The sequence below is a fragment of the Lipotes vexillifer genome, unplaced genomic scaffold, assembly GCF_000442215.2.
Source record: "Lipotes vexillifer unplaced genomic scaffold, Lipotes_vexillifer_v1.1 scaffold1186, whole genome shotgun sequence".
NCBI lineage: Eukaryota > Metazoa > Chordata > Mammalia > Artiodactyla > Lipotidae > Lipotes > Lipotes vexillifer.
The window spans coordinates 652,286-679,134 of NW_006785484.1; the positions used below are offsets into that span (position 1 = coordinate 652,286).

A 26,849-nucleotide genomic window follows, 5' to 3' on the forward strand; every position below is an offset into this window, starting at 1 on the left:
GGTACGCGGGCCTCTCACTGTTGCGGCCTCTCCCGTTGCGGAGCGCAGGCTCCGGACGCGCAGGCTCAGCGGCCATGGCTCACTGGCCCAGCCGCTCCGCGGCACGTGGGATCCTCCCGGACCGGGGCACGAACCCGGGTCCCCTGCGTCGCCAGGCAGACTCTCAACCACCGCGCCACCAGGGAAGCCCCAAAGTTATTTTTTAACATCAAAACAAGCAAGAGTCAGTAGGTCTCCCTTGTAGCCTCTATTTATAATTATATTTTATATAAACATATTTTGTGACCAGCACACAATGGCAAACGTTCTTCCAAACTGTCTTTAATTATTCATTTGGCTGTGCTGTATTTTATGTTTCTTTTCATAAATGTTAATCTTTATTATTGCCTTGGGGGGAGGAGGGGAAAACACACACACACAGTAATACCTGTTATTAAATGACCTATCACAGTGACACGGATAAATGTTGGGAGCGATTTAATTGTTTCCTATCTGCAGTTTTATACAGTTTCTATCAAACTGAAGGGTAATTTTTTTTTAGTAGCTGCTTATTTTAAATGTACAAAACCCTTGTGTGTAATTCCATTAGCTGCCCTACAGCATTGCAATCTACAGTTTCCCTGAGGCTGTTGTGAAATATTGATGAAATCCTTGCTTCTGTGGCTTCCTCTGATACACTAAACATTTGTCTGATGTTAGCTGAACTTGAATGGATCTGTTCAGAGCTATATCAGTAGTGACTTCAAAGGAAGTAAGGCTGTTACAGTATTTTTTTCTCATTTTTCTTTCTTTCCTTCGTCCATTTTTTCTTTTTCTCTTTTCTTTTTTCTCTTTTTTTTTTTTAACGAACTGAAGTTTCAAAGCTTTACCACGGCGGCGTACTTTATAAAAACAAAGTGTGTATCAAAGGGTTCCAGTTACCTAGCTGCCTGCTGATCTTTATATTGTAAATGATGGGGTTTTTTCCTTTTGATTCTGATCAGTTGCTTGTATCACTTTAGATATTTTGATGTAGAGGTGGACTCTCCCCCCCCCCACACACACACACACTCACACTCACACACTTACGGGGAGAGAGGAGGACGGGCATGTAAAACAATAAACCTGGCCTTGGAAAATTTAACTCAGAATTCTATGCTTTTGGAAGTCTGCTGCTTAGGAGTCTCCCTCCCAACATCAGTAAAAGGGCACCACGAATGAGAAAAAAAAATCATCTGTAATTGGCTTTTTCCAGCTAAAGCTGTTTGCATTGAACTTCACAAAATTCAGGACTAGAGCTCATATTTATCCTCAAGTTTTCTGGTGAGGTTGTGAATTATAACTGCTGAGGTTATTATTTTTCGAAATGATAAAATAGTCTTTTAGGACCTATAAGCAGTAAAAGGATCTCTCAAGCAAGATTTCTCAACCTCAGCACTATTGGCACTTGGGGCCTGGGATTTCTTTGTTGTAGAGAGCTGTCCCGTGCATGGTGGGATGCTTAGCAGCATATCTGGCCTCCACCAAATGGCAATGGCAACCCCTCTGCAGCTGTGACAACTAGAACGTCTCTATAGACTGTCTCCTGGAGGGACAAAATTGCCCCCTACTCCTCCGGATTAAGATCGGTACGCTAATGGTGTGGAAGTTTGCCTCCGCTAGGAGAAAACGAGGGTGCTGATTATTCTGTTTTCAAAAAGCAGTATAACAATGGGGAATTTCCAGATAGGAATCTCATAGGATTGTTCTTCAGATCGATTTTCTAGAACAATTTTGACCCATACTCAGGAGTCCATGCACTGTCTGCACCTTTACTTTTAGAGACCCCTCTGGAAACAGGAAGTAGGCATCAACTCTCTGTCTTGAAAACTCAGATCTTCAGAATCCGACCAGAGGGCTTAACCCTGGGCTGGGTGGCATTGGTTCGCGAGGCATCATTTGTCTACGAAAGCTCAGCAAATCATAATGAACGATCCCCAAAATGACTTCAATCACCGTTTCCTCCACGCATCTTCCCCCCAAGTGGAACTGCTGACCCAGTGCATCACCTCTGCTCTGGATCACTTAGCACAACTTTTCCAGGAGAAACCCCACTGATGCCACCTGGCCATTGGCTTCATGCTTAGAATGAGTAAAAACAGCAGTATGCTTTTATAACCCCGACCAACGCTTTGTTATAACTCATTCGAAGACAGAGCACTTAGCATACACCTAATTCATAAATTGTGAGGTTATATTTAATTAATTGAAGGTTGGCCTCACCTGCAAAGTTCTAATCTCCACGAGGTTAGAACACCTCCAGCTTCTTTGATGCCATGTCTCTCGGTCGCCCAGCCCAGGGCATACAGTAGGTGCTCAGCTTTTCAAATTAAATAATTAATATTTCATTAGGGGCTAGAAACATCTTCACCCCCATCAGTCTACCTCTTTGGGAGCAGCACTCTCTTTCCCACCTTCCAATCTGGAAGAAATGAAGGAAGTGAGACCAACAGAATAAAACGTAAAGAAAGAAAGAACTGAAATTCCAGTCTCTCATTCTGTCCTCCTACTTGTCCCAGGGCCAACCCTTGAAGAATTCCTTGTTCACGCATTCACTTTTTTCATATATTTATTTATTGCTGATACCCCCCTATACTGTGCTAGAAGTGGACACAAGCAAACCCCACATTCATACAACCACTATAATAGAAATAAAGTAACAGTATATAAAATTCAGAATTGTAATTGGATCACCTCCCCGGAAGTAGATGCCTTAACTGGTTATTCGAAGGATAGTGGCTTTCTTTCTCCTCCTTTTCCCTCTGCCTTCCCCAAAGTGTCTGTTCACATCAGGAAAGCAGCTGCCCAGTGGTGGCTGTGTCCATCCAAGGCACAGACCTGAGTGGACCCCGTGGTCACAGCTGGAAGGAAACACCTGTTTCCTCTGCGGATGGCACAGAGCACATGGACGGGGTACCCACATGCACAGGGAACTCAACAGAACGGAGACATAGTGCCCTGTCTTCCACAAACAGGCTGAAAGGAGGGGGAAATTGATGCTGGCTAAATGAAAAAGAACAAAATCAATAAAAGAAAAGAAAAAATATTTTCAGGTTCCTACAAAGAGTCGTGGAGATTAAAATTAACTTAACCAAAGAGATTCAAAGTAAAAGTGTTTTAAAAAGTCCTTAGCTGCGTGTCTCCTTCAAGCATGGCGAAACTGGACGTTCTGTCTGTTCTGCTTTCTTGGGAGAAGGGGGGTTTTTGTCAAAGCAGCAGCAGCCACTCCACTTGGTCTCCATTGTCAGTGTATCTAGAGTTTAAGAAGCTTATTTTCTGCAAGTGCCTTCAGCCAGCCCCAGACATGTCTGCAGTCTATTTATGTTTGGCTAAAACAAACAGAATAGACAGTTGAGAGGATAGCATTCGTAACGTGACGGGAGGGAGAATATAGGGCATTCTTGACATCCTGCATATACAAATCATTGAATGTCTTTCTAACTAGCTGCACTTGTAAATCAATCCATGCACCCCTTCACAAAGAATCTGCAGTAACGTGATTCGACTTCAACTGGCAATAGATGAATAGAATTATTGAAGAGCTGTGCTTTCTTAGGTTATCTACAAAATCAACACTCAACGTATGTTGAGCTGGTCACACAAAGAGATGACCCCAGACGCCACCAGACCCAGGCCTTGAAGAGTGTTTAAGCGCTGGGGTGGATGTGCATCTAGAGGGGCTAGAGGCAAAGCAGAGGGCAGAATACGTGGTCAAAGGGCCACATCCAATGGAATAGTCAAGATCTTGGCAATGATCTTGATCGTTGACCTTAGTTATTCAACACGCACGTATTGAGTATCTACTATGTGCCTGGTGTAAGTCCACGTTCCTGGTCTTTAAGAAATTTCCCCACCCATAAAGGAAAGGATCCTCAGCAGATAGCACCCTTCCTCATGACTGTGATCACCAACCGCTATAGGAAAATGTAGAGAAATATACACTCCCTCACTGTTTGTTCCTCGCCTCTCAGTTAAAGCATGGAAAGCTTTACAATCTAAAAGTTGATTTGAATGCTCTTGAATATTTTAATCATGTGTGGGGGATCCCTGAGAACTGGTGCTAGAGGCTAAACAAACAAACAAAAAAGTATTGAGCCCACGCTGATACTGAGCAATGTTTCTGATTTTCTCCCTGCAAAACAAAGACAGTGCTGGAACTCTCACTCTGTAGTCATTCTCAGGACCCTCATCTCTAGTAATTCATGCATTTCGGTTTCTTTTATTAGTCATCTAATATTTATTGAGCCTACCACGTTCCAGGCTTTGTGGAGACAAGGGCACCCAGACTGCTTAGACTGGGTTCCAAGCAGCCTACAACCAGAAGGAAAAGACAAATCATAGTTGCAGCAAGGATCACATTTCTAGTGGAGGCTGAATTTACCTAACCAAAAGATTCCATTGTTGAACATTTCTGCACAAACTTAGATACATAGCCAAGAAGTCCAAACCATTAAGTAAAAATATTAGTGTTGTTTTAAATACTGAATTAACCAGATAATAAAAAATCATAATAGCACAATAATTTACTGAGCAATTTCCACGTGCCAAGCACTGTGCAAAGCTCTTTTACTTTTTTCATCCATTCAGCAATTACTGTATTTAATCTGAGGCCATTCACTAAACTGCACTACTTATATTTGTACCACTAAGAAAGAAAAAATGCTTATAATTAAACCATGACCCGCTTCCCTCTTCCTATCACTTAGAATTTCTATTTTATACTTACTGAGAGACTCTTTGAGACTTATTTTTTAAGATCTTTATAATTTGACACTTTTTTTAAAAGATCTTTATAATTTGACACAAGGAAAAGATAAGCAAAATAAATTGGTTAAGGCATTCCTGAAATAGCTTCCAACTGCCCCCAGCAGCCATTTTAAAATACCACTGATTGTAAGATTCACCCTTATTTCTGAGATGTTAAAATATAAAAGAAAGGTCTCGGAATCAATGAAATGCTATTTGTAAAGTGTGTTCTATGCTCCAGGCTCCCTGAAAAAATGCTGAAGATACAGCTATGCATGAGACACAAAGTCCCAACCCTGCTGGAGTCTAAATGGCAGAGTTCAGATGTAACAATTATATGTATAATTGTTTGATTGCAGGTTTCATGGAAACCACAAGAGAAAAATCCCATAAGACTAAGAGGTGATCCTTGCCTCATCAGGTGGCCAGGAAAGATCCTCCACGGAACTTTATATGAAAACTGGAAAACTGAGTACAAGGCAGAAGAATTAAAGAAAGAGAAAAGCAGCATGTTCTCATTAAAGCCTTTTAACAGTCGTATCGGGTTGGTACTATAATCCTCATTTCACAGATGAGGAAACTGAGAATTGGAAAGCTTATGTAATTGCCTAAGTGCACACAGCTAGTAAGTGATAGAGCTGGGATCTTTCTCCTCTCAAACTGTGAATTGTTCTACTCGTTCGGATGGGCAGCCTCAGTTCTTGCTGCTTTAGAGAGTGAGGAGGGACTTCCGGTCAGAGAGAGACTCTTCATTGTAAATCCAGATGTTATCAAATAGTTTCGGTGCTAACAAAGAAGGAAGAGTTTATTTACATCACAGACTCTGTGTGTCCTGGAACCAGGGGTTGCAATGTCACAGGACCAGAAATATGGAGGCGAAACAAGAACATGCTTTGGAATTTTCTTCCACGCAGTTAGATTTTTAAATGCCTGGCTTAGGTACCTTTCAGAAACGTATTCAACAGTCCAGGGTCTGTGTGATGATAAGCCCAACCCAGCTGAAAGCATGGACCCATTTAGTATTTTTCCAATTAAGAGGCATCTCTAATATTACAGCGGGTATTCTTGTGTTTCTGCTTTTGGACTTACCCCTAGATATAGAGCCTGATTCGGTTTTTAAAAGGCTAGCATACTGAGCAAACGATGGAAGTCTGGGAAGCAAGACCAGTTCCTGGGGCCACCGTTTACCGGAGAATAGAATGTAGCTGCAAGCCCACAGCAACCCAGAAAGGGTCTGGTGAGTGGACCAGGATTTTAGTAACTGAGTTTAGCTCACTTTGTAGAGTTAAAAATGCACGGGATTCCTTAAGTAGCCATTGATTCATTCAGTGAACATTTATTGAGCACCTACCCTGTGCCACGCACTGCCTCTGGGTGATTTACACTACAGCATGGAGCCACCCAAACCAAGATTCTTGCTCCAGTGGGGCCTACAAGCTAACAAAGAAAGATCACAATAAACAACAGAAGGAATAAAGAAGTCAGTCAGTTCCACAGTCTTAAGTGGTCAGTGCTATGGAAAGGGAAGACGTAGAGCAGAGTAGACGAAGCGGGATCCTGAGAGAGTGGGGAGACCAGCTGCAATTTCAACAGGGCGATCGGAGGAAGCTTCTTTAGGAAATTGCTTTTGAGCACAGACTTACAGAAGGTTGAGGAAAAGCACAGAGGGAACAACAGCCAGTGCAAAGGCCTCAGATGGGAGCATTCCTTGGCTTGAGAAAAGCGAAGAGGCCGGCACGGCTGGAGCAGAAAACCCAGGAAGAGAGGGATGGAAGAGGGGGGTAGAGACGAAATGGAAGCTAAACAGGCACATAAATCTGAGGGCCGTGGGTAGAAGGTTGGCGTTCTCTGTGAGTAAAGATGAATTTCCCTTGGGGGGTTTGAGCAGGGAGGTGACGTGGTCTGATATATCTTTCATTCTGACTGCTAAGAGGGTTAAGAATTGACTGCAGGTAGCAAGGATTGAGACCATTTTTCACTTTCCGTCCCCTAGGACTGTGCTTCTTAACTTACTACCTGATTGCAGAACGCTGAAGGGGAGAATGCTCGGGCCTGGGGTCTCTGGGCTTGGTTTCCTACCTGCCTCTGCTAGTTTCTTCCAGAGACCCACTTGTATCTCTCCTGCTAGCCTCACATTCCTCCCCTTTAAGAGAGAGAGAAGAATGCCTACCTCATAGGATTATTTCCAAAGTTAAACGCACACCCAACACTTTGCACCGTATCAGGCACACAGTAGACGCTTGAAGAACTACGAGGAAAGCTCTTTCTTCCTGTCTCCCCAAGAAACGAGAGATTTCATAAGCTGCTAATTCTGTAGTCTGGAAGGTATTCAGATCTATCATCTTTACTTTAGGTTGGTTTGCTTGAGTAATTAATTCAACGCTAAGATTTTATTGGTGAGGTGCCCAGGATTTTAGTAACTGAGTTAGTCGAACATGAAAGGTCTTTAAGGCTGAAGGATAAAATAAAGTCTGTTCTGTTACAACTGGTATTTCCTGAGCAAATTAGCTCCCCTCCTGATTGGTAAATCTGTCAATGATAGGAATATAATAAGGATATCACATCCATTCACGCGAGTTTTTCCAACATGTTATTGTTTAGCAACACCAAGTAACAGCAACTAAATGCAAAGTTCACTAACAGCTGAATGCAGGAAGCCACAGAGAATGCAGGCAGCTCTTAGAAGTCCCATCGACTCCCTCCTGGCGCAGATGGTCAGCCTTGGGAGTCTGCATTGTCAACCTCTCCCCAGTCTTTTAAAATTTCAACCCATCTCTAACCCCACAGTCTCACCACCTCCTTAAACTCTTTTCTACACAACTACCATCACTTCTTTATTTACAAAGTAAAGTCCTTTATTTGCTGTAGCATTGTTTTATTTGTTATGAACTTAACAAGTGTTTTTAACTGGACTGGTATTTTTAATATGGTTTTGTTGGGTTGTGTTCTGGATAACTACCTGCTTAGTTCTGAACTGGCTTACCCTAACCTTTTTTTTTTTGCTATTAAGTGCTATCATTTTTTTTTTTTTTTTTTGTTTTTTTGTTTTTTTGTTTTGTTTTTTTCTTGCGTTATGCGGGCCTCTCACTGTTGTGGCCTCTCCCATTTGCGGAGCACAGGCTCCGGACGCGCAGGCTCAGCAGCCATGGCTCACGGGCCTAGCCGCTCCGCGGCATGTGGGATCTTCCCGAAACGAGTGCTATCATTTTAATGCAAGGTTTTGCAAAATGCAAGACTTGTCGAGGAATGTATATTGCATTAGAGCGGAAACATACACCTGTGCCATACACACCAGAGCAAAGCAGGGCACAGTTGAAAACAGGCATGGACGTGAGTATGAGCTGGAAAACGTAACCACAAGAGGGTGATGGCTCTGGAGCCTCATGTGCTCAATTCAAAGCCGGAGTCTACCAACATCTGGGACGCGACCTTAAGAAAATTGTTTAAGTTTTCGAAGCCTACGATTCCTCTGTCTTTAAAAATGGAACTAATAGTGTCACCCCCATCAGTGAAGTGTGAGGCTAAAATAAAACCATGCATGTAAACTATTAGAAGATGGTACACATAGAAGCAGTTTATAAGTAACCAGGGTTCTAATGAAGTTGTATAGAAAGAGGCATCTTCCCAGCAAAATGAGGTCAGATGGAGTCTCAGAATCAGCGCTTCTAACTGATTTAAGCAGTTTTTGTGCGTTTGGAGCCCAGCTTAACTCTGAATCACACGCAGCTGAGTGATGGGTGAACTCTCCAAACCCAAGTCAGAAGAACCTTTCCCTCTGGCCTTGAATCCTTGACTGCCTACATCTGGACCACTGGCTTAAACCCAGTTTACGTGTGCAGATGATATTGAGCATACGTATGTGCGTGCGCGCACGCGCGTGTGTGTCTGTGTTTGGGTTCCTTTTCTCTACATATGAAAAATATAGCCAAGGAAGAGACAGTGCTCCCACAGCTGGAAAAGATGAGACCATTTGTAAGTGGCTTGTTAAAGCGCACATCATTTTCCTGATCAGCAGTAGCGAGCCTGCCTCTTCAGGAGCTGATGCGATTTATCATGTTATTATATATTTAGGGGCTTTTTGAAAATGCTGTTATTTACTCAACCGCCTGTGTATATAGACTATTTAAAGCAGATTTTTGACCCAGTAGACTGTACCAGCCCCATCTATCGTCTCAGTTAGCATGTGGGGACTCTTAAATATGCAGATTATTGACACAGTAGACTATGAGCGCGGAAAACATACTCTAGAAGGGTACATTCAAGTCACTGGGGGATGATATGTTTCTACAAAGCATTTTCAAGGCAGATCCATACATAGAGCCAGGCTCTATGGAAAAATGTACATCTGGATGGAGGGGACTTTGGCTTTGGAGGGAAATTCTTGGTTTCTAGAAAGAGGATGCTCTAATTAGCATTGCTTTATGGTCTGCCCATGTGTCTGTGAACATTTAAACTACCCTCTACTGAATGCCAGGCAATGCCACCAAGAGTCTGAGCTTGCTTTATTCTACATGCAAAGAAACCATCCTGTTAGAGTTAGCAGGGATTCATTCTTTGATTCAAGGTATGTCTTCAGCACCATCCATTAGACAGTGAGGTCTTTGTTTGCAAACCACAAATGTTATCTCTGGCTAACTCAAGTCAAAATAAGGAATTTGCTGGAAGACGTGTGGAGTAGCTTACTGAAGGGGGAGGAGCCAGTAGGCCTCTGAAGATCACGGGGACATAATCAGAGGGCCATCTCTTCTTGATGCTATTGTCAAGATGGATCCACTCCAGCCATTTTCCATCCTTGAGTTGTGGGGTCAGAATTCAGATTCCAGGAACAAGAGTCTGACTGGCCAAGCTGGGGTCATGTGCTCGTATTAAACAAACATGAAATGCCAAAAACAGGGAAAGAAAAGAGAGAAAAGAGAAAGTTCTTGTGTTTTTGTTTTACCTCTCTGCTCTTTAAACAAAACATCAAATATTTAAACACATGTTATCTGGATCATTCTTGCCGGAGAGTAGTCCAGATGCACTGGAGTTTCATTAAATTAATCCCCCGAAGACTAGAACCTATGTCCTGCTGGCTTCTTCCCAATGTGCTTGGAAGAGAGCAGATTTATTCCCCCTGGACCTGACAATGTTATTCTTACATCAGTTCCAAACTGATCATATGCCTTAAAAAATAAAGTCAGCTACACTACCTACTTTAAAATGAAGAGAGGAGATGGGGCTTCCCTGGTGGCGCAGTGGTTGAGAGTCCGCCTGCCGATGCAGGGGACACGGGTTTGTGCCCCGGTCCGGGAAGATCCCACATGCCGCAGAGCAACTAAGCCCGTGCACCACAACTACTGAGTCTGCGCTCTAGAGCCCGTGAGCCACAACTACTGAACCCTCATGCCACAGCTACTGAAGCCCACGCACCTAGAGCCCATGCTCCATGACAAGAGAAGCCACCGCAGTGAGAAGCCCGTGCACCTCAAGGAAGAGTAGTACCCGCTCGCCGCAACTAGAGAAATCCCGCACGCAGCAACAAAGACCCAACACAGCCTAAATTAATTAATTAATTATTTTTAAAAAGATCCTATGTAAAGTCATAGACTACAAAGCTGTGAAGGAGAGAGAAGGGCATTTCCAGAGTCCTTACTGAGTGCCAAGAACTCCCGGTGCTGGGCATGTGAAAATAAACACCAATAGCCTCCTTGCTCTTAAAGAGCTTACCATCTGGGAGGTGGGATCCAGAATCACAATTTGGTTTGTCCAGTAGTAGATGTGGGTAAAGTCCTATGGATCACAGAGAAAGGGAGACTCTATTTTGGGGTCTTGGAGAAGGTCTCAGGAAGGAAGTGGCACATAAAGTAGGCTCAGAATTTGAAATAACCAATGTGTAAGTTACAATGGATTAGGTGCTTGACTATAAACATCAGTCCCAAATTTTACAGTATTGACCTTATCATCACGGATAATTAATGGACAGAATAGGGAAGCCCAACCTCATTTTTAAATGTTTATAAGTAACAAAAAATTAACAAGACCTGGAAAGGCAACCAATGTCCTCCTTGAAACACGGCTGTCTCTCTTTAGGTACAGCAGCTAATTACCTTTATTATCTCCTAATAGACAGTCAAAGGTGTTAGAGGCCGCATGCAAGAGGATTCTTTTCTAATAATTTGACACAGGCCTAATCATCCTCCTCCAGGTCAGAAAGCTCTGGTTCTTTTTCTTGTTATGTCCCTAGGAAAAGACAAATGATCTTTTACACCAAAAAGCAAACTAACTAACCAATTAGCTGAACAAAAAGCTGCCTTTTTGGTTGTTGTTAAGGAAAAATATGCATATATTATTTTTTAGGAGAATTCAGCTTTCATGAAAGTGGTTTGGGAGGTGACAGAAAACTAACATCAGAAGACTTTAAAAGCAAAGGAGGGCTTCCCTGGTGACGCAGTGGTTGAGAGTCCGCCTGCCGATGCAGGGGACACGGGTTCGTGCCCTGGTCCGGGAGGATCCCACATGCTGCGGAGCGGCTGGGCCCGTGAGCCATGGCCGCTGAGCCTGAGCATCCGGAGCCTGTGCTCCGCAACGGGAGAGGCCACAACAGTGAGAGGCCCGCATATCGCAAAAAAAAAAAAAAAAAAGCAGAGGAAAATACATAAAACAGAAGGAAAAAAAAAAGGTCAGAAAGAGTATCAAGGACAAGACAGTGGATGTATTATAAGCCACATATCTGTGCTCCCCTTCGGAGAACATTAGATCCGCAGACACTGTTGTCCTCACCCACTGTCCTCTCCTGTGAGAATGACCAGTTCAGTACCATTGTGGGGATGGGAAGAATGCTGACATAGTGACCTCAAGACTTGTCCCGTTCACCCATCTCCTTTGTAGGTAGGGGCAGAGAAAAGATGACAAGCCTTGAAAAGACCAGCCCTAACCTTATATCAAAGGGTCAGAAAACCCTGGAGGATTTTCCATCAGATTTTTCAAACTGTCGATTCAAAAAGATCGAAGACCTCTGTATGTCCCAGAATTTGGGCCATTTCCAAGAACTGTTTCATCCAACTGTCCAGGGCGGGTTTGGCCTCAGATCAGACTTGCTGTTTTAGACAAGTTGCCTCCTGTAAAAGCTAACCTAGTTAATTAAGAACTGAAATAGGTCAGGATTTATTTGACAGAGTTACTGGAGTTATTTAGAAATGCTAATCCTTTTCATCATTAACTTTTTGTTTGTTTGTTTCTTGTAGTATAAAAATACTTATTCTGATAAGGGGATTTAAATGAATCCAGAAGGAATTCGTTGAGAATAATGCTAGGAGCCCGATGGATTTTTTTTTTTTTTCAGCCAACACTTGAAAGCGTAAATACTAAACATCCCGAGAAATCCAGCTTCAAAATGTGGCTCTTCATGACCTCTTTGTTCTTGTAATGCTAATAAGAGGGAACATACATCGAGTGCTTATTATTGCCAGGCATTCTGAGTTCTTTCCAGTTATCTCAATTCTCACAGTCATCTTTGAGGGAGGTACTACTATTATCTCCAATTTATAGATGAAGACACTGAGACCCACAGAGGCTGGGAGTTTGCTCCAGATGACAATGTGAGACGTGGCAGAGGTGGGATTTGCACCCGGGCAGGCTTGCTCCAGACCTTGTGCTCTTCAGTTCCATGTCGTAACACCTGTGAGCATGCTGTGCGTGCTTTCTTCTCTAGTTCGCCCCTAACAACACCAAGTGTTCCCCATAGAGCCCCCGCTTCACTGACAACTAGAAAGAGGATGAGTTGTCGCCAATTCCCAGCGCCAATGCCGCTGTCCTTGGCTTTACAGCACTTCTCAGCTATTGACATCTGAGACGGAATATTTCTTTGTCGTGAGGGCTGTCCTGTGTATGGAGGGGTGTTTAGCACCACCCCTGGCCTCTCCACCCCCCAGTCGCCAGTAGCACCTTGTCTCCAGTCATAACAAGCAAAGGTGTCTCCAGACATTGTCCAAATGCACAAACATGCTCTGGGTTGAGAACCACTGGGTTGGAGTGTGACGGTGACCCAGTTGGCTCCTGGGGCCACATGTTCTTCTATAGAAACCAGCTAATAAACTCGTTCACCTTGAAGTGCAAAGGTGAGATAAGAAAATAAGTCTTTATATTTTTACAGGGGATGAGTTCTTGATTTGCCTCATGTCAAATGAACAAAAGTCAAATTGGAGTGTTTGAGGCAAGGAGAAGCAGCCTGGAAACCCTGCTCAACTCCTAGGGATGGGGGGGGGGGGGTTCTGAGTTCTTGATTTGCCTCATGTCAAATGAACAAAAGTCAAATTGGAGTGTTTGAGGCAAGGAGAAGCAGCCTGGAAACCCTGCTCAACCCCTAGGGATGGGGGGGGGGGGAGTTCTATACACCGTGGTCCTCATCGCCAGACTGGTCACAGTGATCATACTGGCAGAGAATCCAAGAGCAAGAGGAAGAATTGGAAGGTCCAGTATCTGAGCCATTAATCATAGAATTGAAGAATATACCAGGGCAAGGAGATCCTTGTCTGACTGAGTCACTGCTCATAAGACGTGAAAGGTCTTTCCACCTTGGACTCCTGTGATTCTAGAGATAGCAGACTTTTCACCAGAAAAGCAAAGGCCAGCTCGCTTTCTGACAGTGCCAATTTGCTTCTCTGAAGGAACAGTGAGCTTTCTTCTCTCGCTCTTTCTCTCTTAATAGGAAGTGGTCACAGCCGTGAACTTAGCAAAAGAAGCAGGTTAAAATTTGTACGTTCTTGGCTAATGCAGTTAGACGTTTTCGAGAAAAGGCAATGAGAAGTGGTCATTAGCCATTATCTGCATGAAATATTTCAGAGAAAGAAGCAGCATTTGCCAAAAAAAAGAAAAGATGTTTGACTTCAAGCCAGGCAAGAGGGAAACAAGATCGCCTTCTAGCTCTGTGGGATGGCTGTGCTAATGATGTTATTTCAAGTAAAATGGGAATATACATCTGAAAAAATACAGATGGTGCATCGGCTTCATATACTTTCTGAAGGTCGTTCTAGACAATGATTCACTGTCCCTTTTCTTGGCAAAAAACTCCCACAAAAACCCTCCAAACTTTATAGTCTAAAAGAACTATAAGCGTGTGGGTGTGTTTATATAGCCCTACGTGGGGGGAAATGTATAGAAAATCAGTATGTACATTTTGCTGAAAATAGTTGCTACCACTTGAAAAGTCAAAGCCTAGAACTCTTATTTTGATAGGGAAGTCTCAGTTCTATTGTGTAGTTTCTTTGTCCCTGTTTCATTTCACTTTTCTTTATCCCCTGCTCCTGATGTATGCTCTCTTGGTGTGAGGATAATATAAGGATAATGATTTCTAAACTGGAACTACCAGAAATCTTATGAAGTGGCCCCCTTCTCACCCCTCTCCATGAATATTTTCTCACTCTGCTTCTTAAAATTGTCACCAGGACATTTCCCAATAATAACACATGCCAGACTGAAATTCTAGGTAGTTGAATGTAAAGCATTTTTTCTAGGAGACCTTCTGCTTTGACCATTAGTCATCTCTCTCATTGCAAAGCCCAAGGCCTCCAACAAAGACCTGTTTTCTGGAATGATGGGTTGTTTTATTTTCTTGAAGATTGCAGACATTATCATTACGGGTAATAACCTAATAACTTGCCATTTGATGTTTGCACGTCACTTCTACGGAAGTTCCCAGCACACATACCACTGGCTCCTTGTATGAATGATTTAATATTAAGTAACAAACCCCAAATTGGATAAAGCTCTCTTCTTATGCATGACACTTACAAATCTGGTTCATATCTAATGCAAATATCAACAAAAGCGGTTGGCTTGGAACAGGATTTAGGGACAACAAAGAATGCCAAAGCCAACTGATTTCAGCTGTCTGCGGGTTCAGATTGGCGGTCAGGATGTGCAGTATTTATAAAGAGCCTACAACAGGACTGAGGGTCAGGAGGTAGTCCTACAGCCTTGGTGTGTTTCGTACTTGATCACATTTGATATTCCTAACTATCCTATGAAGGAAATACTATTAGTATTCTTATTTTATGGATGAGAAAACTGAGCCTCTGAAAGTTTCAGCAACTTTCCTGCGATCACATTTAAACAGAAACTGGCAGATGTGAACTGAGGCCTGCCTGATCCCATGGCCAGTGGGCCATCCTATCTCTTCAGTTAACTGATCAGTCGTTGAATCAGTGACTTTTATTTTTCTCTTGCTCGGCGTTTCCCAGTATAGCTGGAAGCAATTATCTAAGCCACAGGTATTTCATCTTTTGCTTCCTGGAGAGGAGAGGGGCTGGAACTCTCGAAGTTGTATATTCTGTTCCCAAAGCTGGTACCCACATACACGTAGGCACACAGGCAGAGAGGAGTAGCTTACCAAATCTCTTGCTCCTAATTAAGAGTTTTGCCATTTACAGCAGGGCATCTCAAACTTTCCTGAGCCTATGAATGCCCCTGGGGATCTTGTTAAATGATTCCTATTCGATAGGCCTTGGATGGAGCTGAGAGTCTGCATTTCTAACAAGTTCCCAAGTGCTGTTGCCGCTGATCCAAGGACCATCCTTTGAGGAGCAAGGGTTCATGATATACTTTCTCTTCCATTTCCTCCTTTGTCCTAACAGAATCCTGTGAGGTAGGTAGGCTTAGGATGGTCACTCCTATCTGGGATTGACAGATGAGAATCAAGGTCAAAGAGATGGTATGAGAAAGCAACAGAAGAGCATATGCCAGAACTTCAAACTCTGCCTCCGCTGATCCCTTTGGTTTAGAGCTTGCAAATGGATGGATCCCAGACACATTTGGTTTCTTCTACATGGTTTGGCCAAACAAAGCTTCTGGCAACCCTAGACCCCGTGATTGTTCCTTGAGTAGCAGCTGTACTCTTTCAACGTGGCATGGACTTTCCAGCTATCCACAGCTCCTCTGTGTCTATCCAGCTGGATGCCAGCACTACTTAAGAACTCAGGACTGTTTTCTTTCCATCTGTCCTACTTTGCCATTTAAGTTACCTGCATTCCTCCAGTAATGCATGACCTTTTCGTGACCTTTTCCTCCCTAATCCCAGTGTCCAACTTCTCTCTGTAATTCAGGTCTCTACTCTCCTGGGCCTTTGGGGAGCCACTGTGATGGAAGTCCCAGGGAAACTCTACTAAAGTATGTGGCATGTGATAGCTGCAGAATAAATATTTCTTGATTAAATGAATAAACAGATGAACTGCAAAAGGATAACCCAGTATCCACTTTCCCTGATTTAAACTAACTTAGTCCTTTTTTGCTGAGGACCAAGATGTGGAGAGAGTCACAGAGCATGGTTAGGAAACATCTTTACAGTCCAAAGAGCTGTGAGGATAGCCCAAGAAAGTGCCTACAACAAGAATATATTAAGTAAATGGACTTTTTTTTTCCATGCAGACCACACCCAATATGTATCCATCGTACATATAAAACATTCCAATTTACTGAACGTCTGCAGGAAATAATAAAAGGGATGTTGTTCTGATGACCTTCAGAAAGCTTTCCATCCATCTCTACAGAGCACTTCTGGGCCCAGGAGAAGCCTCGTGTCATTGAACCACTCCATCTTCAACATTCCTTTAAACAAAGGATTCTATGTGTTTAGTTCTGACATTCAGATAGAGGAAGGAACCAGCCCTTCTCTCTTGAGCTGCATGTACAAGTCACGCTTATGTTAGTGAGTTTTATGTGGTGTGGCAGGAATAAAAATCTATATGAAAATTGAATTGAAAATGTCTCTTTTTAGAAATGTGCCTGAGCTTAGATTTCTCCAGACGGCAGGGAGGCTGAGCCTTGGCTCGTGGTACCTGGATTCTCTGTAAAGTCAGGTCTGTGCTCAGGAAGGGAGCCGGGGATCCCACAGCCCCGTAGCCTACCACCTCCTGGAACACAAAGCAGACAGAGCCCCTCAACACAGCCCTGCGAGGGGCCCTTGCTCTGGACCCAGTCACCACTGAAAGGTAGCTCAGCCTCCTTGAACAAGAAATCCTCTATCTCTTTCCTCAGCCTGCCAACAAGAGTGCCAATTAGTGCCAATAATAATATACATACTAACAGATTTCTAGACCACAGTCACCAAAACACTAGAGACTCATGACAGGAAGACCTTCCGTGTCATCATTTACTGTACCTACTGGGTACACGGTGAGAAATTCTTGCGATCCCCTCATTTACGTCTGCCCTGCACACTGTGGAATCTTCATGTGATTTTTTTTTTTTTGCGATACGCGGGCCTCTCACTGTTGCGGCCTCTCCCGTTGCCGAGCACAGGCTCCGGACGCGCAGGCTCAGCGGCCACGGCTCACGGGCCCAGCCGCTCCGCGGCATGTGGGATCTTCCCGGACCGGGGCACGAACCCGCGTCCCCTGCGTCGGCAGGCGGACTCTCAACCACTGCGCCGCCAGGGAAGCCCCCTTCATGTGATTTTAAACTGTCATTTAGTGGGGCAGATTGGCGAAAACGATCCTGTCACCACCGGATATGTTTTTAAATGAGGTCTTGATTGAATTCTGGTTTCATTTTTAAAAATCAACCTTCTTGAGTTTTATATTCTTCTCGGGTTATGACTCTTCCACCTCTGCTGCCACTTTAAAAACTGTCAGTGCTTTTACTGTAAACACTCTATTGTGGATTTTCAAGGCAACTACAAACATGGATGCTTAGCAACAATCTGATATTTACATCATGCCACCCATGAATTATTTTGCACAATTTCATTTAAGCCATTCTGACCACAGGTTTTTGGAACAATTGAGGTGGTAATTTTTTAAATTGTTTCCTTTTTCTTTTAACCTTTGATTTAAGAGGAAATTTCTAAAGTTTGAGGATTTGTTTCACCATTTGCCCATATAATGATAGGGTAAAACGTTTGCAGCGTATATAGTATATTTTTCTAATGACATTTCTCCTTTGTAAAATCAAGCATTTGGGATAAGACAACCCTAATATTAATATTTGTGTAATATACATCATGGAACAGCTAATGAGCTTTATCCATGACAAAATTCATCCACACTTTCAAAGTAGCGTGAATCTTTTTTGAATAAAATCTGCTCACATTGAGTGTATTTCCTGATGCTTTGCAGTTTTGATGCTTATTTGCAGCCTTCATACTTAAAAAGTTTAAATCCACAGCTCAGGGATTTCTGGCAACAAGAATGTTGGTGGCTGGGTTGCTCTGAAAAGATGATCTGTGGGGTTGTTCTGTTTCTATCATTGAGAAAAGTTGATCAGGATGGTTGTAATTCACATCTGATCTAGATCAGGGTTCGGGTGGGGAGATATACCCGTCACAGGTGCCGACTGCACTGTTGCAACTGGACTAATCCCCTATCGTTGTATGATCTATTTGTCCACTCACTCAGATAACTTGTGGACATCTTTCTGTGCCGGGATGCTATCTGAGTGCTGGGAGAAGCAAGGTCTCTGCCTTCAAGGAGACAGATATTTTACCTTTACATTTAGTGGGAGGACACAATCAGTCAATAAACACACAAGATGATTTCAGAGTATGGTCAGTGCCATAGTGCTTTCAGTAAGTAGGTTGATGTGATCTAGAGTTACACAGAGAAGGGACAACTGGTCAGGAAGGGGCCATTTGAGCTGAATTCTAAAGCATGAAAAGGAACCAAAGAGGAAGGGCCTTCCAAGCAGAGAAATCTGCAATTGCAAAGAACCACAGTCAAGGAAAGGATCAGCAGACGCAAGAAGGAACCAGTAGGTTGTGGTACCATGGGTGTGGAGGGCAAGGCGAGAGTACTGGGCGATAAAGCAAAAAGGCAAAAGCCAAATCCTGCCAGCTCTTATAGACCAGGCGAAGGGTTTGAATTTTATTATATTTCTATTTGTGCAGCAGAAAGACACTGCAGGAGTTAAAACAGTGAGTCTCCAACTAACATCTTTAATAAAGAACATTCTAGCAGTTAGTTCCCTGGAAAACAGACTAGAGGAAGTGGAAGCAGGAAGCCCATTTAGTCACGTGAGTGAACAGCAATGGCGACACAGAGCAGTGGCTGTGGAGTAGAAGAGAGATGGTCTCTTGACCGTAGAACTTTTAGACATGGAACTGAGTTTGCCCATGAATTACCTGTCCTGGGAGTGGAGAAGCTTCATGTGGCCACAGTCAGGTGGTGGTAAGGGATGAAATTAGACATTTAGGTTGGACAGGGAGATGTTTGCCACCATGAAGTTTGATCTTAAACCCAAAGTCGACAAGGAGGTTCTGCAGAGGACACTCCTTTCTCCTTGGGCCTCGGTGCAATTGTGATCATTTTCTTTTGCTAAATAAGTATTCAGAGGAATAAACTTGCCACTCATCCACTTTACCAAGATTTACACATGATGCAATCTTATTGAACAAATCATCAATACAGAGAGACACAGATACTCATTATACACACAGATCACCCATATTCTGGCTGTCTTCCCTCTCTCTCCCCTCAGCTGCTGGTGGCAAACAAAAACACTTAAGTGAACAGTTTTAAATGTATAATATTAAAATGTGTTTTTTAAAAGTCCTTGGAACCTCCAGCCATTGTTAAAATACACTCACTCTGATGGATGCTTTGGCATTTTTTTTATGAGGCTTTTCAATGCGTTACTTTATCAGGTGCATGAGATTTAGTCTGTTCTGCAGAAGAAAACAGACAAAAAGGGTCTCTCAGTGCAAGTTACTCTTCTGTAAAGGTTATAGTAAACATGTCAATGCCTAATTAAGCAGAAAATTTTATCTGTATTGTGGGGGAGCCATTTGCTCTCTTCGACTTTTCTTCTGGGGAATCCATTTAGAAGGACAAAGTAGATTGTGAAGTTGAGCTGGTCCGGAAAGCTCAGCTTCCAAATGTCAGCATTAAAAAAGAACACTTCTTTTCTCCTTGTGTGAAAATGACTATATTGGCTGTGCAGATTGTCTGTGGGGTGTGTGTGTGTGTGTGTGTGTGTGTGTGTGTGTGTGTGTGCGCGCGCGCGCACGCCTGCATATGCAAGCATGCATGTATGTTTCATCAACACACATACAACGAACGTAACATGAATTATTTCCCAACCGCCTACTAAGTATCAGGCCCTGTGCTAGGCACTGAAAATAGTGAGATGAATAAAACCTGGCAACATGTTAACCAACCGTAATGAGCAAAAGCCTTCTCCTTTCCCCCTAGATTTCTTCACCTGCTTTGTGTGTAGGTGTATGTGTTCTTTGTTTCAGTGATCATATCACCCATAGGTGTGGTGACTATATAGCTTAGCCCGGAACAGTCCTGGCTAATATGTATCATCCCAGTGTATGAGTAATAAAGCCCTTTTAATTCTCAAAAGTAACCCTGTTTTTAATTGGTAAAATTTGCCTGATTCTTTGGAGTATTTTGCTTGGCTCTGTAACAAGTCATTTATTAATTTTGTTAATAGACCTTTTCCCTCATCTTAATGGTATGACTATTTCTACAAACATACAGACTAGTCCAGGAAAAAGAAAACACGATGAGGATGGGGTCGGGGGTGGGGTGTGATCTAATTCTGTTATTCTAAGCTAGGGTTTTCTTGCAAGTAGTGACCACTTATTAACGACTGTTTGCCTAGATTGAGAAGCTGCTTTTTCTTCAAATCAATTTATGGAACTAGAGACCAGCAACCCCAGTTTAATGAAAAATCCACTTGTCAACCTGCTAGGAAAGCAAAAACACAACACCAATAACAACAACAACAAAATGGAACACAACCACAAAACCACTGGCGAGGCTGAGTTTTTACATTTCATTTTGTTTTACACTATCACGCCCTTAAAATCGTGGGCTCTCGTCCACAGTATTCCTACAGTTCTCCCCTCCGAGGTGGTTATATATTTGGTGACATTTCAAAGAAACCCCATGGCTTGACCTTTAACCTTTGGGTCTCTGCAGTTTTCTTATTTATTAGATTGGTACTAAAAAGAGAGTGGAACCTAGTGGTTAAGACCATGGATTCTCTCATCACACAGGCTGGGTTCAGGCACGACCCTGCAATGCTAACCATGTGGCCTTGGGAAAAACTTCTCAAACTCAGAGCCTCAGTTTCTGCATCTGTGAAATGAAAATAATAATAGTTTCTACTTCGTGTGGATATTAGATAAAATGAAAGAATGTATTTGCAATAGTTAGCACAGGTCCTAGGAGATAATAATTAATAAATATTCTTCATCTTCAGTGTGGTATGTATACATATATGTGCAGATATACATACATATAAATATATATATACACACACACACATACGTATATAATGGAATACTACTCAGCCACAAATAAAGAATGAAATATTGCCGTTTGCAGCAACATGGATGGACTGAGAGATTATCATACTAAGTGAAGTAAGTCAAACAGAGAAAGACAAATATTATAGGGTATCATTTATATGTGGAATCCAAAAAGCAATACAATTGAACTTATTTACAAAACAGAAACAGACTCACAGACATAGAAAACAAATTTATGGTTACCAAAGAGGAGGCAGGGGAGGGATAAATTAGGGGTATGGGATTAACAGATACACACTACTGTATATAAAATAGGTAACCAACAAGGATTTACTGTATAGCACAGGGAACTATATTCAATCTTATAATAGCCTATAATGGAAAAGAATCTGAAAAGACATATATATAAATATGTGTATAACTGAATCACTTTGCTGTACACCAGAAACTAACACATTATTGTAAATCAGCTACAGTTCAAGTTTTAAAAAACCCTAATTTTGGAAAATAAATATGTAAATAAAAATCTGAAAAAGAAATATTCTTCCTTTTCAGTCTTTGGAGCCCTTGGAGTTCCTGACTGCAGGTGACTTACTCCTAATAATCCCCCTTCTCTCCTCTCTGCCTGCCTCTCAGGAGAGACTGCCAATGCTTGAGCACCCCTTTTCTCAAGTATTATACCTGGTGAATGGAAGTAACAGCATTGTCCTAGGGTTTCTCCCAAGTACCCACCTGCACTGAGAGGGGAGCTAGGACCCCATAAGGAAAATACCGCATTGAGATCACGCAGCCCTTACACGTCTGAGACTGAATCTCCCTTGCTTTGGCACTTCTTTGGTTGCATTTTGTCCACGTGGCTCTGAAAAGGCCAGGTGAAGAAAATGAGCACATGGGCATAAATAGTCACGTTCCTCATCTCCATTGATGGGTATCTGCCCATTAATTCCCTTTGCACCCGCTCTCTCATGCCTTCATTTTCCCTATGCAATTACTGGTCCTAAGTCCTTTCAGAGAAGGGAAAGCATGCATCCCCAATAGCATTTTGCATCTACAAATCAAATGTATAATTGGCATCTCATGACGGGTACCCACAAATCACAGTGCATTTGACATTACAGGCACAGGATCGAGAGGGCATTTTCAGCCTTGTCTGAAGAGGTCTTCATAAACCTGTCTGAGAATAATAGGATAGTTCCCAAATCTCCCATTCTAACACCATTTGCTATTATTTTAAAATCATTATATTTGCTGAGCTTACATAATTTTTCAGCTATCAATGGAAGATTTTATTTGATACTCCATAATCTCTCTTCCTGCTGTGCGACTCTCTACAAATAAAAATGTTATAACAAAAAGGACCCTCGCTATCAAAAATGTAATGGCTATGCATCCAAATTACTTCTGAGCACTCAAAAATGAGTGTATGCCAGCAGGGCCAAGTGTCTTGGTCAACCTTACCATGAGGATGCCAAGGGTCAAGTCTTACTAGTTTTCTTATGAGCCAACGTCCTTCTTGTAGAGCTATGTCTGTAACAGGATCTGAATTTCAGTCCAGCTTTCCTGAGAGTCATACATGTGAATTTAGTGACTGTCCCATCATAGGAGTATTAGAGTGATATTCCTTAAACAGGAAAATTATTAACTTGGAATTCTAGGCACTTATAAAGAATTATGACCCCTGCCAATTTTTTTAAAAAGGCATTAGATGGCACAAAAGACACCACTTGGCTTTTTCCTGTATCCGTTGCTTGCAGTTCATAAAAGTGTCGATTACACTGTTAGTTCCATATGGGAAGCACTTTGTCCAAGTGGGGAAATTGGGATGCGTTATGTCACCTGCTACTGTTATCTCATCTCTTCTTGTTCTCTTGCAGGCTACGCCCAGGAAGAACAGCTGAAGGAAGAGAAGGAAATAAAAGAGGAGGAGGAGGAAGAAGACAGTGGTTCGGTAGCTCAACTTCAGGGCAGCAATGACCCAGGGACAGACGAGGAGCTAGAAACGGGCCCCGAGCAGAAAGGCTGCTTCAGCTACCAGAACTCGCCAGGAAGTCACCTGTCCAATCAGGACGCCGAGAATGAGTCCTTGCTGAGTGACGCCAGTGATCAGGTGTCAGACATCAAGAGTGTGTGCGGCCGAGATGCCTTGGACAAGAAAGCAAGCGTGCACCCCAAGCTTCCAAACGAAGCCCACAGTTGCATGGATAAAATGACCGCCGTCTACGCCAACATCTTGTCTGATTCCTACTGGTCGGGCCTGGGTCTCGGCTTCAAACTGTCCAACAGCGAGAGGCGGAATTGTGACCCCCGAAATGGCAGCAACAAGACGGATTTCGATTGGCACCAAGATGCTCTGTCCAAAAGCCTACAGCAGAACTTGCCTTCCAGATCCGTGTCGAAGCCCAGCCTGTTCAGCTCGGTCCAGCTGTACCGGCAGAGCAGTAAGATGTGTGGGACCGTTTTCACCGGGGCCAGCAGGTTCCGGTGCCGGCAGTGCAGCGCCGCCTATGACACCCTGGTCGAGTTGACCGTGCACATGAACGAAACGGGCCACTATCAAGATGACAACCGCAGAAAGGACAAGCTCAGACCCACGAGCTATTCAAAGCCCCGGAAAAGGGCTTTCCAGGATATGGACAAGGAGGACGCTCAAAAGGTCCTGAAGTGTATGTTCTGTGGCGACTCCTTCGATTCCCTCCAAGATTTGAGCGTCCACATGATCAAAACGAAACATTACCAAAAAGTGCCTTTGAAGGAACCAGTACCAACCATTTCATCGAAGATGGTCACTCCGGCGAAGAAACGCATCTTTGACATCAATCGGCCGTGTTCCCCCGATTCGACCACAGGATCGTTTGCAGATTCGTTTCCTTCTCAGAAGAACGCCAACTTACAGCTGTCCTCCAACAATCGCTACGGCTACCAAAATGGCGCCAGCTACACCTGGCAGTTTGAGGCCTGCAAGTCCCAGATCTTGAAGTGCATGGAGTGTGGGAGCTCCCACGATACTTTGCAGCAGCTCACCACCCACATGATGGTCACCGGTCACTTTCTCAAGGTCACCAGCTCTGCCTCCAAGAAAGGGAAGCAGCTGGTGCTAGACCCACTCGCTGTGGAGAAGATACAGTCATTGTCAGATGCCCCCAACAGTGATTCTCTGGCTCCCAAGCCATCGAGTAACTCAGCTTCCGACTGCACGGCTTCTACAACTGAGTTGAAGAGAGAGAGTAAAAAAGAAAAACCAGAGCAGATCAACAAGGAGGAGAAAGTCGTGAAAAGCGAGGACTGTAAAGACCCTCTACAGAAGCCTTTAGACCCGACGATAAAATACCAGTATCTAAGGGAGGAAGATTTGGAAGACGGCTCAAAGGGTGGAGGTGACATTTTGAAGTCACTGGAAAATACTGTTACCACCGCCATCAACAAAGCCCAAAATGGGGCTCCCAGCTGGAGCGCGTACCCCAGCATCCATGCCGCCTACCAGCTGTCAGAGGGCACCAAGCCTTCTTTGCCGATGGGCTCCCAGGTACTGCAGATTCGACCCAACCTCACCAACAGGTTAAGGCCAATTGCACCCAAGTGGAAAGTAATGCCGCTGGTTTCTGTGCCCACGAGCCTGACCCCATACGCACAAGTTAAGAAGGAACCCGAAGACAAAGATGAGGTGGTGAGGGAGTGTGGGAAAGAGAGTCCCCAGGAAGAGGCGTCCTCTTTCAGCCACAGTGAGGGGGCTTCTTTCTCCAGATGTGAACCCCCTTCAGAATCCAAAAAGGCCGAGCCTTGTCCCCTGAAGGAGGAGGACAAGCGGATGAAGGAAGGTGGTGAGAAAGAGAAGCCCCAGCCCTTGGAGCCAGCATCTTCTCCCAGCAATGGCTGTGCCCTCGCCAGCCATGCTTCGGCCCTGCCGTGCATCAACCCGCTCAGTGCCCTGCAGTCTGTCCTGAACAATCACCTGGGCAAAGCTACGGAACCCTTGCGCTCTCCTTCCTGCTCCAGCCCAAGCTCAAGCACAATGTCGATGTTTCATAAGTCGGGTCTCAGTGTCATGGACAAGCCGGTTTTGAGTCCTGTCTCCACAAGGCCGGCCAGCGTGTCCAGACGCTACCTGTTTGAGAGCAACGATCAGCCCATCGACCTGACCAAGTCCAAAAGCAAGAAGGCTGAGTCCTCGCAAGCACAGTCCTGTACGTCCCCGCCCCAGAAGCACGCTCTGTCTGATATCGCGGACATGGTCAAAGTCCTCCCCAAAGCCACCACCCCAAAGCCTGCTGCTTCCTCCAGGGTCCCTCCCGTGAAGCTGGAGATGGACGTCAGGCGCTTTGAGGACGTGCCCAGCGAAGTCTCAACCTTGCATAAAAGAAAAGGCCGGCAGTCCAACTGGAACCCTCAGCATCTTCTGATCCTGCAGGCTCAGTTTGCCTCCAGCCTCTTCCAGACGTCGGAGGGCAAGTACCTGCTGTCCGATCTGGGCCCACAAGAGCGAATGCAGATCTCGAAGTTTACGGGGCTCTCAATGACCACCATCAGCCACTGGCTCGCCAACGTCAAGTACCAACTTAGGAAAACGGGCGGGACCAAATTTCTGAAAAACATGGACAAAGGACAGCCTATCTTTTATTGCAGCGACTGTGTCTCCCAGTTCCGAACCCCTTCTACCTACATCAGTCACTTAGAATCTCACCTAGGTTTCCAAATGAAGGACATGACCCGCGTGGCCGTGGAACAGCAAAGCAAAGTGGAGCGAGAGATCTCCCGGGTATCGTCGGCTCAGAGGTCACCGGAAACCATAGCTGGCGAAGAGGACACAGACTCTAAGTTCAAGTGTAAGTTGTGCTGTCGGACATTTGTGAGCAAACACGCAGTAAAACTCCACCTAAGCAAAACGCACAGCAAGTCACCCGAACACCATTCCCAGTTTGTAACAGACGTGGATGAAGAATAGCTCTGCAGGTATGGGTTTGCTCCCACGTGGTTGTGACAGTCACTTTGTGAGGAGCTTCTAGAAGGGAGAGGGGTCTATTTAGAGGCAGCTGACATCTCCCTATACCAAGAGCACAGTAGCCTGCTGGAATAGCATGACTTTTTATGGAAGACTAGAACATGATAATTAAGCCCTAGCCATTCTCTCAATTTCTCCAGTTCAGCGTTGGGAAATAGAATAAAATGGGTTCAGAGAGATGGAGCTCACAGGTATACTGCTACTCGATACCCAAGGCCCCTCTTAGTTACCCAAGGCCCAACTTTCAAAGTCCGGCCAAGGCTACACCTCATTTTAATTGATAAGTACTGACTTTTCTTACTGTCCCATTTACCACCTCACCTTCCGAGAGTAACGCAAATGACTTACAAGGTGATGAAAATTCTTTTTAAAAAGTGAGCGAGCGAATAAAGATTGTAGGGTTCCTGGGGGCAGCCACTATACAGAGATTTCTTAATCAACTCATGAATAGTTTAAAGCTGGCGTTATTATTATTACTAGTAATTAATGCTTTTGGCAGCTTACTTGCAGCAATTGCTACCTTCCACTCCCTCCCCTTTATTTCCTATCCATTAGGTCTCCTGTGAAAGGGCATATGCCCTGTAGTTGGATGGTAGGAAAATACTCTTCTCTGCAGAACACTGAGATGAAAAGAGAGGAGGCTTGTTTTCCTCCCTCGTCTTTTGGTTGTCCTGAAGATAAAGCTAATATCAGAGTCCACCTTTAGCAAAGGTAGATGCAACGCATGGCTTTGAGATTTTATTTTATATAAAGAAGCAAATGACGTTCTGCACACTCATTGCCAAGGCACATGGAGTCCCACAGCTTGAGATAATTTGCATCATGTATCATCAAAGTTCCATGCCTGGCAGAGTCACCAGT

The 26,849-nt window shown here is 43.9% G+C and overlaps 1 protein-coding gene across 1 annotated transcript in view; it reads left to right on the forward strand.

The window, feature by feature from the left end:
* TSHZ2 (teashirt zinc finger homeobox 2) overlaps positions 1-25,931 on the forward strand; it is a 31,539-nt gene extending 5,608 nt beyond the window's left edge. Inside the window, exons 2-3 of the mRNA XM_007457607.1 lie at positions 13,585-13,613; positions 22,862-25,931. Of these exons, the coding sequence (XP_007457669.1) occupies positions 13,585-13,613; positions 22,862-25,931 (3,099 nt within the window). The remainder of the gene's footprint in view (positions 1-13,584; positions 13,614-22,861) is intronic.
* The last annotated feature ends 918 nt before the right edge of the window (positions 25,932-26,849 follow it).